General features: G+C 37.8%; 1 protein-coding gene across 18 annotated transcripts in view; it reads right to left on the bottom strand.

The window, feature by feature from the left end:
• KMT2C (lysine methyltransferase 2C) overlaps window positions 1-18090 on the bottom strand; it is a 285986-nt gene that overhangs the window by 198055 nt on the left and 69841 nt on the right. For all 18 annotated transcript variants that reach the window (XM_058723731.1, XM_058723732.1, XM_058723734.1 and 15 more), the window contains one exon: window positions 9858-9946. In XM_058723731.1, coding sequence (XP_058579714.1) covers window positions 9858-9946 — 89 coding nt within the window. The remainder of the gene's footprint in view (window positions 1-9857; window positions 9947-18090) is intronic.

Genomic DNA, 18090 nt, shown 5'->3' with positions numbered 1-18090 from the left:
ACAGTTGGAAAATTCCAAAATATTTAAAGGTTAAAGAACATACTTCTACATAACACATGAATCAAATAAGAAACTTCAAGAGAATTTTAAATATTTTGAACTAAATAGTAATGAAAACACAACTTCTTAAAATTTGTGAGATGCATTTAGTGCATCAAAGCAGTGCTTTGAGAGAAATTTATAGCATGGAATGTATATATTAGAAAAGATTTATAAGCAACCAATCAAACTAGAAAAAGGAAAGCAAATTAAATCCAAGTAAGCAGAAGATAGCAAATAATAATGAGAGCAGAAATCAATAAAACTTGAAACAGGAAATCAATGGAGAAAAATAATGAAACCAAAGAGCTGCTTCTTTGAAAAGATCAATAAAATCAGTAAGCCTCCAGCCAGGCTTATTGAAAGAAAAAAGGGGAGAGGACAGAAATTATTAATATTAGAAATTAAAGAAAGAACCTCACTACAGGTCCTAAGGACATTAAAAGGACAATAAAGGAATAAATTAACAATTCTGTGCCCACAAAATTGATAACCTAGATGAACTTCTTTGAAAGACACAATTTGCCAACACTCACCACAAGAAGAAACAATCTGAATATATCTATACCTGTTAAAGAAGTTGAATCAATAATTAATAACCTTATAAAACTGAGAGCACCCAGCCCTGATGGCTTCACTGGTGAATTCTACCAAACACTTAAGGAAGATATACTAAATCTCTACAATGTCTTCTGGAATACAGAAGCAAAGGAAACACTTCCTAACTCACTCTATTAGAACATTGCAAGGAAACAAAACACAATAACAAAATCTACAGAACAGTGTCCCTTAAGAACATAAATGCAAAAATCCTCAACAAAATATTAGCAAAGTGAATCCAAAGACATACAAAAAGAATTATACACCACAACCAAGCAGAATTTATCCCAAGTAGGCAAAACTTGTTCAACATTGGAAAATAAATTAATGTAAAAAAAGAAAATTAATGTAATTCATTGCATCTATAGGCTAAAAAAGAAAAATCACATAATCATATCAGTAGATGCAGAGAAAGCATCAGACAAAATCCAACACCCACTCATGATAAAAACTACTCTCGGTATACCAGAACTTCTTCAACTTAATAAAGAATATCTACAGGGGTGCCTGGGTGGCTCAGTTGGTAGAGCATTGGACTCTTGATTGCAGCTCAGGTCATGATCTCATGGTTCATGGAATCGAGCCCCACACCAGGCTGTGTGCTGACAATGCAGGGCCTGCTTGGGATGCTCTCGCTCCCTCTCTGCCCCTCCCCCATTCTCATGTGCACTCTTAAAATAAGTAAACGTTAAAAAATTAGAATCTACCAAAAAAAACATATAGCAACACCATATTTAATGGTGAGAAACTAGAAACTTTCCCACTAAGATCAAAAATAAACCAAGGATGTCACCCTCTCACTACTCCTTTTCAACTTCTTATAAGAAGTTCTTATAGCTATTTGTACAAAGACCAGAACAGAAAATAAAAGGTATACTGATTGGGAAGGAAGAAAAAAAATGGTTTTTGTTCAAAGATGTCATGATCATTTATGTACAAAATCCAAAAGGATATGCAAAAACAAAACCTTGGAACTAATAGGCAATTATAGCAAGGTTACAAGATCACAAGGTTACTGTACAAAGTCAATCACTTTTATGTACACTTTATTTATATATATATATATATACACACACACACACATATATATATATATATATATATATATATATATATACACACACACAAGTAGAATGCGAATTTTTTTTAATATCATTTATGTTAGCATCTCCCCAAAATCAAATACTTCTGTATAAGTCTAACAAAATACACATGATGAAAACTACAAAACTCTGATGAAGGAAAATAAAGAAGACCTAATAAATGGAGTTATTTCATATTCATGGATTGGAAGACTCAATATTGCTAAGATGTTTGTTCTTCCCCATTTTATCTATAGATTCAAGGCAGTCTTAATCAAAACCCCAGTAAGTTATTTTGTGGATTTTGACAAACTGATTCTAAAATGTTTACAGAAAAGCAAAAGACTCAGATTAGCCAACAACATACTGATGAAGAACAAAGTTGGAGAACTGACTTCAAGACTTACCAGATAGCTACAGTAATCGAGAATGTATAATTTTGGCAAAAAAGTGAATACATTAGTAGTATGGTACAGAGAAGCCAGAAATAGACACAAATAAATACTTATCTGGTCATTAAGACGCAAAGACAATACAATGGAGAAAAAAAGTCTTTTTGAACAAATGATGCTGGAAAAACTTAACGCCTGTGCACACGCACGCACGTACACACACACACACACACACACACACACACACACACACACAATCTCGACACAGACTATATACATCCTTCACAAACGTAAACGTAAAATGGATCACAGACCTCAATGTTAAATGCAAAACTATAAAATTCTTAGAACATAGGAGACAATCTAGATGACCTTGGGTTTAGCAATGATTTTTTAGATACAAACCAAAGTCATGATACATGAAAGAAACAATTGATAAAAAGGACTTCGTTAAAATTAAAAGTTTCTACTCTGCTTAACACACTGACAAGAGATTAAGAACTTAAGCCACAGACTGGGAAAAGACACATCTGACAAAGGACTCTTACCCAAAATATACAAAGAACTCCTAAAACTCAACAACAAGAAAATTAACAACCTGATTAAAAAATGAGCTAATAAATTTAACAGACATCTCACCAAAGATATACAAATGGCAAATAACCATACTAAAAGATGTTCCACCTGATATGTTATCGGGGAAATGTAAATTGAAATGGGAAACTATTACACACTTATTAGGATGGCCAAGAACAGACACATGAAAAGATGTTCGATGTCACTCATCATCAGGGAAATACAAATCAAAGCCACAGTGAGATATCACCTCACACTGGTCAGAGTGGTCAAAAAATGAACAAATCAGGAGACTACAGATGCCGGCGCACATGTGGAGAAATGGGAACCCTCTTGCACTGTTGGTGGAATGCAAACTGGTGCAGCCGCTCTGGAAAACAGTGTGGAGGTTCCTCAAAAAATTAAACATAGAACTACCCTATGACCCAGTAACAGCACTACTAGGAATTTATCCAAGGGATACAGGAGTGCTGATGCATAGGGGCACATGTACCCCTATGCTAATAGCAGTGCTTTCAACAACAGCCAAATTATGGAAAGAGCCTAAATGTCCATCAACTGATGAATGGGTAAAGAAGATGTGGTTTATATATACAATGGAATACTACTTGGCCATGAGAGAGAATGAAATCCTGCCATTTGCAGCAATGAGGATGGAACTGGAAGGTATTAGGCTGAGTGAAATAAGTCAGTCAGAGAAAGACATATCATAGGTTTTCGCTCATACGTGGATGTTGAGAAACTTAACAGAAGACCGTGGGGGAGGGGAAGGGGAAAAAATAGTTACAGAGAGGGAGGGAGGGAGGGAGGCAAACCATAAGAGACCCTTAAATACAGAGAACAGAGGGTTGATGGGGGTGGGGGAGAGGGGAAAATGAGTGATGGGCATTGAGGAGGGCACTTGTTGGGATGAGCGCTGGGTGTTGTATGGAAGCCAATTTGATAATAAATTTAAAAAAAAGAAGTTGGAGGAAGAGGAGGAGGAGGAGAATCAGCAACACTGACAACACCAAACGCTGGAGAGGACAGTGAGCAAAAGGAACTCTCATTCACGGCTGGTGGGAGTGCAAAATGGTACAGCCACTTTGGAAGACAGTTTGGCAGGGTCTTACAAAACTAAACATACTCTTACTCTCACCACATGATCCAGCAATCATGCTCCTTGGAATTTACCCAAAGGAGCTGAATACTTACATTCACACAAAACCTGCATGTGGATGTTTCCAGTAGCTTTACTCATAATTGCCAAAACTTGGAAGCAACCACGATGTCCTTCAGCAGATGAATGGATAAACAAACTGTAGTACATCCCAACAACAAATATTATTTACTGCTAAAAAGAAACGAGTTCTCAAGTTATGAAAAGACATGCAGAAAAATTAAATGCATAATGCTAAGTGAAAGAGGTCAATCTGAAAAGGCTACATACTGTATAATTCCAACTGTATGACATTCTAGAAAAAGCAGAACTATGTAGACAGTAAAAAGATCAGTGGTTGTGCTGGGTTAAAGGGGAGGGAGGGATGAACAGGTGGAGCACAGAGGGGCTTTAGGGGCGTGAAAATACTATATAACACTATAATGACAGATACACAGCATTACACACTTGTCCAAACTCACAGAACATACAGCACGAAGAGGAAACTATGGGTGATAATGATGTATCAACGCAGCTCCATCACTTATAACAAATATACCATGCTGGTGGGGGGGGTGCTGATAACGACAAAAGCTATGCATGTGCAAGGGCAGGAGGCATACAGGAAATACCCGTGCCTTCCACCCAATTTTGCTGTGAACCTGTAACTGCTCTAAAACTAACGTCTGCCAATAAAAAGTATGCTAGAGGGAAACTGAAAGCATCGATGTGAACAAGGACTTATTTATAAGCACGTGCATACAACTCTCACATCTGTGTAGTAACTAATATCACTAAAATGGACTAACATAACTAATTCTCGATAAAAAACAATACAATATGCATCCTTAGAGATAAAAATCTCTAATCCTACTCTCCACTAAAAAGAACTAGGAGTCCTTGGGGAACAGTCGATTTCATATCCTGGGACAGAGAAAATTAAAGACAGACCTGAAAAACACTGCTGCCAAAGAGCAATGAGCTTTGAAACATTTTGAGATGATACTGAAAAGGGCTTAGAAGCCAGCTGCAAAGGGGCTCCCACTAGCCAAACTACGACAACTTAAATAGTCAAAAGAAATTTTTAATTATAATTAGCTAAATCATAATTAACCAATTATAATTAACTAAAACAAGTTTGCAAAGCCCTGATTATATAATGATTCTCCAAGAAAAGTGGAATTTCTCTTAAGTACCTTACACTTCATTCAGGTTGATTTTATTTACACAGGAAAAAGCACACTAGTAACAAAAAAACATAGGATTTTCTTAACATAAAAATGTAACAAACTGATCTGTGAAATTTCTTGCAACTTCCCCAATGGCCACTTGTAGGATACTCACTCCTACCACCTTACCCCACCCACACACAAACCCCCATCCTCATTTTAATAAACACTCTTACATTACTATACATCATTAAACAGATGTACCAAGGCACAAAAGTCACAGATATAAGGGACTTCACAATAAACCTTGGGCCTTGAGACATGCACAGAGATATTAAAGCCTTGCAGCCAACTCGAGTGTGGTTTTAAACTTATTAGAAACGCATGGAACCCTTCTCTTTGCTTGGGTTCATTTGTAGCTTAGTAGTTTTTGTTTTTTTAAGTTTTATTTATTTAAGTAATCTCTACACCCAACATGGGGCTCAAAACTCATGACCCCAAGACCAAGAGTCACATGCTCCTCTGACTGAGCCAGCCAGGCACCCCTGCAGCTGGGTAGTTTTAACAACTATTCTCTATTCTTTGCTTTACTAGTCTCCTTACCTTGTGTGTTCACTAAAGCAAGTGGACAAAGGTCTTTCCAAGGACCAAGACAGCAAAAACAAACTCACTTGATTTTATTTAACTTTCGTATAAAGGCCAGAATAAGAAAAATACCCCGCTCCTGTCAAAACATTTTACTAAATTTTATTTGCCTTGATGTCTCATAAGAGATAGCATAAGAAGACAGTCTATTTGTGGGGCTTACCACTCTAAACATAAGAAAACATTAAATGTTAGAATTTTAGCTTTGTGGTGATGTTCTAAATATAGTACTAGCTTAGAAATACAAGAGAAACTGTAAGAATGCAACACTCGTTCTACTAGTGAACTAAAGCCTACTATGTGTCTGGGACTATTCTAGGCACTGGGAATAAATCCATGAACAAGACAAATCCCTAACCTTCGGAAGCTTACAGTCGAGTGTGGAAGACACACAATAAACCACTATCTAATACTATGTCCTATCTGTTTAAATACTAAGAAGAAAAGTAAAGGAGAAAAGGACAGAGTGACAAGTGTTAGACAAGTTGGCCAAGAAACGCCTGTCTGAGAAGAGAGCAAATGAGCGGAGACCTGAAGGAAGCCAGACAATAATCAGTACGAATATCTAGGAAAGGGGGGCGGGGGGGGGCTCTAAGCGGATGTAAAGTGTAAAAGCCTGTTAAAGGAATTGGTTAGTGGCCTCTGGGAATAGCAAAAAGGCCAGTACGGCTGGAGCCCAATGAGCAAGGGGGAAAGTAGAAGATGTCATTGGACAGGTAGCCAAAGTCAGGCCGGTACAGGGTGAAAACCATGATATATGAGCTTTGGATTTTGTTCTAAGTTTCACTGGAGGCTCTGTATAGTTGAAAGAGGGAAGGAAAAGACTCTGAGTTTGGCCTGAAAAGATCCCTGGCTGTTCTGTGGACAACAAGACTACGATGAAGAGCAAAAGCAAGGAGACAGGAAGCTCCTGGGGCCACCCACACAAGCAGTGCTGGTGGACAGTAGAGACAGAGGTGGAAAGCGTCTGAAACAGGATATATGGTGAAGGTGCAGACCAAAGACTTTCGGATGAGCTCCATATTTTTTAGCCTGAAAGATGCATGATGTCATTTAAGGAGATGGAAACACCGGAAGAGAAGGTTTCAGGATAACAAAAAAAATAGCACTGCACAGGACACCTTAAGTTTAAGATCCTCTTTAGACATCTAAGAGCGGATGTTAAGAAGAAAGCTAAAGATACAGGCTGTGCTCAAAGCAAGAAAAGAGCCGATAATATAATTTTTGGAATGAAGAGCACATAGATAATATGTAAAGCAACTAAACTGAAGGTGAGCAAAAGACAATGAAGACAGACCAGCGATGCAGGAAAATAGCCAAAGAATGTGGTGTCCTGAAAGTGAAGCAAAAAAACAGTCACTACTGAAAGAGGTTAGCTGTGTGAAACGACACCGAATAGGACACTGTGTGAAGGCAGACAAAGACTAAAAGCTGGCTGCGGCAGTATGAGATCACGGGCAAGAACAATCTCCAACAAGTGGAGGGGGGAGAAAGCCCGTCTCGGAGGAGGGTCATGAGAAAGTGGTCAAAAATGAGCAGCAGCCACAAGTATAGACAACTCCTTCACGGACTTTTCCTATAAAGGTGAGTAAAAAATCAGGGGGGGCACCTGGGTGGCTCGGTTGGTCGAGCGTCCGACTTAGGCTCAGGTCATGATCTCACGGTTCGTGGGTTCGAGCCCTGCACTGGGCTCTGTGCCGACAGCTCGGAGCCTGAAGCCTGCTTCGGATTCTGTCTCCCTCTCTCTCTGCTCCTCCCCGGCTCACACTCTGTGTGTCTCTCTCTCAAAAATAAATAAACATTAAAAAGTTAAAAAAAAAAAAAAAAAAAAAAAAAAAAAAAAAAAAAAAAACAAGCAACATAGTACCTGGAAAGGGACCTCTGATCAAGGGAGGGTGTTTGTGTTCAGGAAAGGCAATACTGCAGCACGTTCAAATACTAATGGAAATGATTCACTGAGACAGGAAATGCATGATGCAAGAAGCCAAGGAAAAGGAGGGTGCCAGGTCCCTATGAAGGGAAGACAGAGAATCCAGGACATGCAGCAGAGCTGACCTTTGATAACCAGAAGGTAAAATACATGGAAGGGACTGCAAGCGGGAAAGAAGATGCGATGGTGGGCCAGTAGAGCATCTCTTCCCTGGTTCCCTCTATTTTTTTTTTTCCATTGAAATAAGCAAGATCATCAATAATTTAAGAATGAAAAATGGGAAGAGGTGTTAGAAGTTTGAAAAGAGAAGAGAAGGTGATGAAAGAATCATCACTGATACTGGGAGAGGAAATTTCTAAGTACACGTGGAATAAGTGTAGGGTAGCAATCATACACACTTGAGATTTGAAGTCATAAATTTAAAATGAAACCAGTGACCAAGCTTATGTTTTTCTCCAGCCATTTTCAGCTGCTACATTGCAGAATTTAGGTTCTGTAATAAAAGGAAACCAATCGGAGGGTGGTAAAAAAGTTAAAGTTGAGACGATGACTCCAACAATGGGTCACAAACTCGGAGCTAGTGGAGGAGGGTAACAACCCATCGCTAAGATCACTGGATTGGAGGACTCGATATGGTTGAAGAATTATGATGTGAGAATACTGGGAGAAAACAAGCTGGAAAAAGAAGGGGTAGCAGTCAGAGGGTTAGGACAGTTGATGGCGAGATTCTGGAAGTGAAACAGCAATCCTGATAACAAGCGAGACAACGACAAAGGCTAATAATGTAGGACCTTCTTATGGCCCTACATTAAGAGGACTGAGGTGGGCTGCAGAATAGGAACTTTAAGGAAATCCAGGAGCCAAGAGGTCTGGGTACTGAATAGATTATTAAAATCACAGGGGCGCCTGGGTGGCTCAGTCGGTTAAGCGTCCGACTTCAGCTCAGGTCACGATCTTGCGGTCCGCGAGTTCGAGCCCCGCGTCAGGCTCTGGGCTGATGGCTCAGAGCCTGGAGCTTGCTTCCGATTCTGTGTCTCCCTCTCTCTGCCCCTCCCCTGTTCATGCTGTGTCTCTCTCTGTCTCAAAAATAAATAAACGTTAAAAAAAAAATTTTTTTTTTAAAAAAATCACAATGGGAGGAGCAGGGGAAAGGAGAAAGGCAGATGCTAAATTTCTAGAGAATGAGGGAAAGTACTCGGGAAGACTGCTGTTAGAAGACTGCCTGTGGCACAGTCTGGTAGCACTGGTTTAAAGCAACTCATAAGCAATCGCTATGTTGAAAAATGTCACTTAAGACTTCAAAAAGACCTTCTGCTAGAAAGTAACAGTATACAGTACAGAAAAAATTTTAGGAAAAAAATCCTGAAAAGTAACTAGTGGGGCACTTATATAAATTCAAGCTTAAACCAATGTGGTAACAAATCCACAGCAAAACGGCAAAATGTGGAGCTGTGCATTCCAAGCTACAGCCGGAACTCTACCTACTGAGACCCTACTGGACAAGAAAGAGGGATGAGAACTGGAGAACACGTGGAGGCCTTCCAAGAATTACAGCTGTAGAGCACCAACACACTGGCGAAGTATCTTATGGAAAATTGTGTTTCAAGATACGGCAAGTTCTAACTTTTCTCTAAAAACTGGATGACATTCTGTGAGCAACAGGAAGACATTCAACTTCAGAGAAAAAGCCGATCGCTATGTCTAAACTCTATCAAACACCGGTTAAAAACCACTGCCAACGAGAGACCATCTCACACAGATGCCTTCTGAATACAATATGAAACCTCGTCCTTTTGACATTTTAAATCACTAACTCTATAAATTTTGGCAGTATCTTCCCTTTGCAGATCCACAATACACATTAGCTTCTTTAAGGCACCTAAATGTCCAAAAGACCAGAAAGCATCTGGTCTGGTTTAACCCAGCATTTCACAATACCATTAGTTAATGGGGCATATTTTTCCCCTCACACATATACTAACACAATAAGCTTCAAACAAACGCTGGGTGGTTCATAAAAGAAATATACTACAAACTATCAAACTGATGACCTGGAACTACTGCTTAACCCAGTTTTAATTTTGCTTCAATAAAAACATTTCTCTATAGATATTAAATATTTTCCACTAAATCAGCACTGTCAGGAAAAAAAGAGAACTCAGTTTTTTCACTGTCATAACCTATCAAACTACTTCAGCAGATGTAAATTTTAGAACTCAGTATACAGACAAATGCTAATTGTGCAAATTATGATGTACGTTTTTAAAAATCTGTTAAGTTTGATACCTGTTTCCACAATATTTTCTGTTTCTGTTGTCTCCAGTCCATCCATGCTGTCCTCATCTTCCACTGTAATTTTTCCTCTGCTTCGAGGCCTATATAGAAATACACAGAATTATAAATGCTAAGGCTTATAATTATATTTAACACACATAAAAAGTTGAAGGTATACAAAATCAAACAATTTAGGCAATTTTAACTACATTATACCATATCAAATGGCAAATATAACACTTTAGAGTCATTTCTCCTTCAAACCCAGCCTTTCCTTACACAAATGTGAATACAGCCCAGAATGATATATTTTGTCCTCACAACTCACTTTTTAAAGTATTCTTTATTTTATGCCCTGTTCTTCTCTTGACCTGACCGTGAGATGACCCTCTGTCTATACGAGGAGTTTTTTAACCACCCAATGAACTTGAACTTCTTTTCAAAGTTCATACGCCAGGTTACATACCTCTCTACCTAGTGAAATTGAGTAGTGATGCCCAGAGAAGCTTATTTTTAAGATGCTTCCATATATAAAAGTGATGCAGACCCTTGCAAACCACTCAAAAAAAATAATAATAAATTCTGTAAATGTTGAACATAATCTAATCACACACCTTACAAATGTGGTGCAACTTAATTTACAAAATTCACTTCAGTAAAGTAAAATAAACACAAGAGTCATGAAAAAGTGAGTCTTTGACCTAATGCAATTTTTAAAAATGCCTTTAAATTTTGTGAAGTCTCAGAAATTAAGGATAGAAATTAGTCAAAAAAAAATCCACTTTTTAAACATAAAATAAGAAAAACAAGAAATTATATATTTTAAAACTTAGAAATTGACAGCAGTATTCAATTTCAGAGCTTTAAATTATTTCATTACTCAAAAAGTCACAAAACTCACTATTTAAGATGAAAAACACTCAAAAGAGTAGAAAATAAAGGATTAATAATAAGAAAAAACTAAACAAAAGCTTTTTTAAACAATAGAAAATAGAAAATTTAAATAGGAAATCTACTTAAATCTTTCTTTTAAATGATATTAATCAAAAACAATAAAAGAGATGTAACATGAGAATTTTTTTAAGTTAAAGCAATCAAAGTCTAAACGATTTTCGATATGAACTATTGCAAATTGTCAAAAGGTCACTCCTACCCACAAAAGACTTTAAAAGAAAACACTTGGAACCAAAATCCTAACAAATATATCTACAAACTATGGTTGGGGAAGAAAAAAAAAAAAAAAACTAAGTAAAATAATAGTAAATATCACCAAAATGAAAGTATGACTTAATATTAGAAAGAAAGTATGATTTAATATTAGAAATTAGCTAATACAACAGATCAAGCAGCCAAAACAGCATCGTTTCAAACTTCATGAGGGAAGGGGAAAGAAACAGAACTAAGAAACCACATGGACTGGGTAAGAAGGTGACTGGGGCTAAAGGATTTCCATGATTTAGGGCTCATGGAAAAAGGGAAAGGATATTTAGCTTTAGAATTTATTAAGTAGTTATGTTTAAATTTAAAAGAAAACTTTACAACAAAGGGGAAAGAAGGGATGAGGAACATTTGACCAAACCAAAATGGGCCAAAGGAAAAATAAAACAATATGTAATAGACAGAAAATAAAGTAACAAGATAAAAATTAAATACAAATGTAAGTTTTCACAGTAAATGTAAGTGGCTTAAACTTGGCTGCCATTATTTAATAATAAAAAGATTAATTTACCAAGATACCTCAACAGAACTTCTCACATTTTATAAAGCAAACATTTACACATCAAAGAGGAACTGACAGATTCACAATCATTATGAAAAATGTTCACATCCCACTCTCAGAAATGGAGATGAAGTATAGCTAGAATTACAATTACTCGGACAACATATTTAACAAGCATCATTAGGGGCGCCTGGGTGGCTCAGTCGGTTAAGCGGCCGACTTCGGCTCAGGTCATGATCTCGCGGTCCGAGAGTTCAAGCCCCGCTTCGGGCTCTGTGCTGACAGCTCAGAGCCTGAAGCCTGTTTCAGATTCTGTGTCTCCCTCTCTCTGACCCTCCCCCATTCATGCTCTGTCTCTCTCTGTCTCAAAAATAAATAAACGTTAAAACAATAAAAATAAAAAAAAAACAAGCATCATTAGATGATTCGATCAATCCTCCTGTGTCTGGCTCTGTTAAAATACAGGATACAGGGTTAAACAACAAAATCTCTGTCTTCACTAAACCACATTCTAGTGAGAAGAAATATGTTACTCTTCTAAACAAACAAACAAACAAAAAATACATATAACATCAAGATAATATGAAGGAAAACTATAAAGCAAAAAATAAGGGACTAACTACAATTTTAATTAAGATAGAGGCGCCCAGACGTGCAATTAGCGTCCCACTTCTGCTCAGATAATGATCTTGCAGTTCGTGAGTTCAAGGCCCGAGTCGGGCTCTGTGCTGACAGCTCAGACCCTGGAGCTTGCTTGGGATTCTGTGTCTGTCTGTCTGTCTGTCTGTCTCTCTCTCTCTCTGCCCCTCCCCTGCTCTGTCTCTCTCTCTCTCTCAAAAATAAACATTTAAACATTTTTTAAAAAGAATTATAAAGATATTCATAAAATAAACTTTACAAAATAAAATTTTCTGTAAAGAGACAGTTCAGTAGAGACCTGAGGTACAACAGGAAGCAAACCACGCAGATATCTGGAAAAAGAGCACTACAGTCGAAGGAAGAGGCAAATGCAAAGCTACTGACATTAAGAGTATGGGAGGGTTGGAAGGGAAGAAGAGCAAAAATACACTGTGGCTGGAACAGAGTAAGTGGGAAGGGCAGTAAGGAGATAGAAGGTCAAAGATTTTCTTAATAAAAGGAATCTGCTTTTGTAGAAACCTATAGACAAATATAAGGACTATGTACAGAGAGATTGGAAATTCTTGAAATAATCCCAACATAACTGCTACAATGGAATAGACAATAAGAAACTAGTTCAAGAGATACTATGGAGGCAGAATTTTAATCTTTCTTTTATGATTCCTCATGATAATGAATACTCATTGTTAAAGAAATTGAAACATGATGACTTAGCTGGTTTTGTCATTTAATCTTCCAAACCAGTGTTTTGCTCTGTTTTATGTTTCTTTCTCCACTTTCCTGACCATTGCTACTTTTTGTTTTCTGGCACAATTGGCTTTATTTCAAATTTGTTTTATCTAGAAGTGGGGGGGTGGGGGGGTGGAGGGAGTGTGTGTGTGTGTGTGTGTGTGTGTGTGTGTCAGCTTTCTATATTGTGGTATTCCTCAAATAGAAATTTTTAATTTTTGCCTTGCTTTCTTTTCCTTACTTCTCTCAATTCTTGGTTTTGGCACCAATAAGGCATGCTTTTTACATTCACCAATCCATCACAATTCTTTTCCTTCTGTTCAATGGACCAACTTATCAACATTATGTAATTTTTAAATTTCCCATATTTCCTTTAAAGTTCTCTTTTTTTCTTTTTATTTTTTTTAATGTTTATTCAGTTTTGAAAGAGAGCAAGCAGGGGTGGGGCAGAGAGAGAGGGAAACACAGAATCGGAAGCAGGCTCCAGGCTCAGAGCTGTCAGCACAGAACCTGACTAGGGCTCCAACTCATGGACTATGAGATCATGACCTGAGCTGAAGTTGGACACCCAACTCACTGAGCCACCCAGGCACCCCTCCTTTATGTTTTTCTATTGCTGCTCACTGGCTTCTGGTATGATTTTTCTGACTAATCAAATGCTAAATTTATTTTTTTCTGAATGCAAAAGATAATGGCCGTACTTTGTCAAAGACGTATCACTGAAAAATAGATGCCTACATTTTATATTTCCATATTGCTTTCAGATGTTCCCAGTTTTGGTTTTTAATAGAACTTTGAAGTCTAATTACATATGGTAACATAAAAATGATTTATTTTAATTTTTCTTTGGCTTTTCTTCCCTCTTCTCTTTTTCTTTTGTATCTATTAGCCCTTTTATTGTAGTTTTGATTCACTCTGTTGCAAAGAAATTTGAAGTAAATAACAGCACTAAAGAAAAATTTCCACCAAAAATCCAATGTTCCATATTAATACTATGAATTAAAACTCATTTAAGTTCCTAAAATAATACAGCAGACTTCTATTTAAAGCCACATGGGAGTAAGAAGGTTCAAATTACCCTCCAGCCATAAACAGCTAGAAAACCAGACAGACTATAGGAAACAACCATGACTAGACATTAAACAAAAGGGAGGGACAGAACTGTAATCCCTGCACAACAGGAAAGAAACAAGGTGAACCCTACTATCACAAAGCCTTTCTTGTCTTTTTTACTTTTCTAAAACTTTGTTTGTTTGTTTGTTTGTTTGTTTGTTTGTTTAATCTCACCCAATGTGGGGCTCAAACTCACAACTCTGAGATCAAGACTAACATGCTCTTCACACTGAGCCAGCCAGGCACCCCACATCACAAAGGCTTTCTGCATGGAGTTAATGTACAAACTACAGCACAGAGAGGGGAACTCAGAGGCTGGCAATTTTGCGGAAATGGGGACACAGAAATCACCTGTTCTGGAGGCTAGAAATTGTGGAACAGAGTACACAAGAGGAAGGAGTTGTACAGGGAAATAGATCCAGACATCTGCATAAGGGTACCCTTAAGTTTTTATCTGAATACCAATCTGTTTAAAAGTGGAGTAAAACCCCAAAAGGCTGAACAAGAACAAGTTCCAAGGAAAGATGAGAGCACAGCTGCAACACAAGTCCCAGAGCTCCCAGAGCCAGGAATCAGTCGTATTCCCTCCAGCCAGAGTGCCAAGACCTCACTGACTATATTAACACATTCAAAACATGCCTTTAAAATTAGGGCTGGGGTGGCTGGGTGGCTCATCCGGTAAAGTGTCCAACTCTTGATCTCAGCTCAGGTCTTGATCTCAGGGTCCTGAGTTCAAGCCCCACGTTGGGCTCTGCACTGAGCATGAAGCCTACTTAAAAATAAGTAACAAAAACAAACAAATAAAAGTAATGCTAAATGAAGCCTACAACACATTATCTTCTAGACCATCCCTAAGAGAGCTAACAAATAAGTCTCAATAATCAAAATTTTCCAAAACTAACTTTAAAACAAAGTTCAACATTTGTTTTACAACAAATCTAGCTCAACAACAACAAAAAACAATAGGAGCAACAAAAATCACAAAGTATGGCATCCAATGAAAATGTACCAAGTATACAGAGAAGCAGGAAAATGTGAGTCTCAACCAGGAGAAAATATAAAAATAAAAACAGAAAACAATGGAGTTAACAGAAGGGACAACCACAGATATTAAATCAGCTATTATCAATATGCGTCATATGCTTAAGAATGAAATAGAAAATGAGGGGCCCTGGGGTGGCTCAGTGGGTTAAGCATCCCACTCTTGATATTAGCTCAGGTCGTAATTTCCCAGTCGTGGGATGGAGCCCCATGCCAGGCTCTGCACTGAGCCTGGAGCCTGCTTGGGATTCTCTCTCTCCCTTTCTGCCCCTCTCCACCACCAAATAAATAAACATTTTATTAAAAAAGAATGTAAAAGATAGGGCCCTGGGTGGCTCAGTCAGTTGAACATCTGACTTCGGCTCAGTTCACGATCTCGTGGTTTGTGAGTTCAAGCCCCACATCAGGCTCTGTGCTGACAGCTCGGAGCCTGGAGCCTGCTTCAGATTCTGTGTCTCCCTCGCTCTCTGCCCCCCCACCCCACCCCCCCGCTTACGCTCTGTCTCTCTCTGTCTCTCAAAAATGAATAAATGTTAAATAAATAAATGTATGTAAAGGAAAATGAATGAGAAAAATGACAGTAAAAAAATTTTAATGGAATTCACAGAGGTAACATCAAAAACTAACAAAATTTTCACTTTGAATAATTAACATCTGATCAGAAGTGGCAAAAGAAAAGATGAATGACCTTAAAGATACAGCAAACAATACCTACCCAAAGTAAAAAATGAAATGAAAAAAGACAAACAGCTACAGAGCCCTGTGGGACAATAGCAATCAATCTAACATGTGAGGTTGGGAGTGGGAAGGGAATAAGAATATGTATTTGGTGAAATACTAGCTGTAAATCTTGCAAACTAAGGAACTGTAAATCCACAGATCCAAGAACCACAATAAAATGGCAAACACCACACACACACACACACACACACACACACACACACACACACACAAGACACTTCATAGTCAACTTGCTGAAACAGAGAAATAAAAGAAAAATCTTAAAAAGCAGCCTAAGACATATTACTTACAGAGTAAGAAAAACAAGAGTGACTACAAATTTCTCATCTGAAATTATGTAAGCCAGAAGACTGTGAAACAACATAATTAAAGGGGTTGGAGAAACATTAAGGAAAACAACCTCATAAACCTTGAGCAAAACATGTAGCAAAGAGCATCCTTCAAAAATAAAAGTAACATAAAAGGTCAGATGCTTAACTGACTGAGCCACCCTGGAGCCCCTGTTAAAGAAATCTTCAGACAAAAGGAAAATGATAATAAAATCCTGGATCAGGGAGCTTGGCTGGCTCAGTCAGTTGAGTATCCGACTTTGGCTCAGGTCATGATCTCACAGCTCATGAGTTCGAGCCCCACATGGGGCTCTGGGCTAACAGCTCGGAGCCTGGAGCCTGCTTCCGATTCTGTGTGTCCCTCTCTCTTTGCCCCTCACCCACTCATGTTCTGTCTCTCTCTCTCTCCCTCTCAGAAGTATAACTAAACATTAAAAAATATAATAAAAAAAAAACCTGGATCAAGATATCTGTATGCAAAACAATAAAAAGTGATGGAAATGCTAAGTATGTGAATATATAAAAGATATTTTCCTCATTTTTAATCTTTTTAAAAGTTAATTGTTTAAAGCAAAAATTAAAATTTATTGTGGGGTTCATAATACATCTAAAATCAGTTTGGCAACAGTATTTCAAAACCTAGGAGGGCAAAACTGAAAATATACTGGCACACAAAGTCTTATACTACATCCGCAGTGATAAAATGTTACCTGAAGGCAGATGCTGATAAGTTAAAAATGTATAATGTAAACTCTAGAGCAACTCCTCTATGAAAACACACAGATGCACAGCTTGTTAGTCAAAGAGATAGAACAGAATCCTCTAAAAAAAAAAGGGTCACGATCTCATGGTTCGTGGGTTCGAGCCCCGTATCAGGCTCTGTGCTGACAGCTCAAACCCTGGAGCCTGCTTCAGATTGTGTCTGCATTGCTCTCTGCCCTTCCCCGGCTCATGCGCATGTGCTCTCTCTTTCTCTCCCTCTCAAGAATAAACAAACATTTGTTTAAGAAGTTTTTTTAAAAAGTTAAAACTAGAACTACTCTATGATCCAGGAATCACATTACTGGGTATTTATACCCCCCAAAATACAAAACACTACTTTTAAGAAATACATGCACCCTTACATTTATTGCATTATTTACAACAGTCAAACTACAAAAGCAGCCCAAGTGCCCACCAATAGATGAAAGGATAAAGAAGACGTGGTGTATATAAATAATGGAATACTACTCGGGCATAAAAAAGAATGTAATCCTTGCCATTTGCAACAACATGGATAGAGGTAGAGAATATAAGACTAAGTAAAATAACTCAGAGAAAGATAAATCCCATATGATTTCAAACATATGTGGAATTTAAGAAATAAAACCAACGAACAAAGAAAACAAAGAGACAAACCAAGAAAAAGACTCTTAACTATAGAGAGCAAACCGATGATTACCAGAAGGGAGATGGATGGGAGGGATGGCCAAAATAGGTGATGGGGATTAAAGAGTACACTTACGATGAAAAAAATTAAGTTAAAACGCAGAAATTATCAGTTTAAATTTAAAAAGCAGTCTATAATGTCTAAGACACATACTTTAACTATTAAAGATACTTACAGGATAAAAGAACAAAGAGACAGAAAGATATAATGTGACAATACTAATCAAAAGAAAGCTATGACTATATTATTAAAAAAGCATACTTCAGGAGTGCCTGGGTGGCTCAGTCAGTTAAACATGTGACTTCGGCTCAGGTCATGATCTCAGGGTCCATGAGTTCAAGCCCCATGTCGGGCTCTGTGCAGACAGCTCATAGCCTGGAGCCTGCTTCAGATTCTTTGTCTCCCTCTCTCTCTGCCCCTCCTCTGCTCATGCTCTCTCTCTTTCTCAAAAAATAAACATTAAAAAAAATTTTTTATGCAACTACATGGATGGAACTGGAAGGC

Source organism: Neofelis nebulosa, chromosome 4 (assembly GCF_028018385.1).
Source record: "Neofelis nebulosa isolate mNeoNeb1 chromosome 4, mNeoNeb1.pri, whole genome shotgun sequence".
NCBI classification, from domain to species: domain Eukaryota; kingdom Metazoa; phylum Chordata; class Mammalia; order Carnivora; family Felidae; genus Neofelis; species Neofelis nebulosa.
Note: the sequence above shows the minus strand (reverse complement) of the source record. Positions and strands in the feature narration are given on the sequence as shown.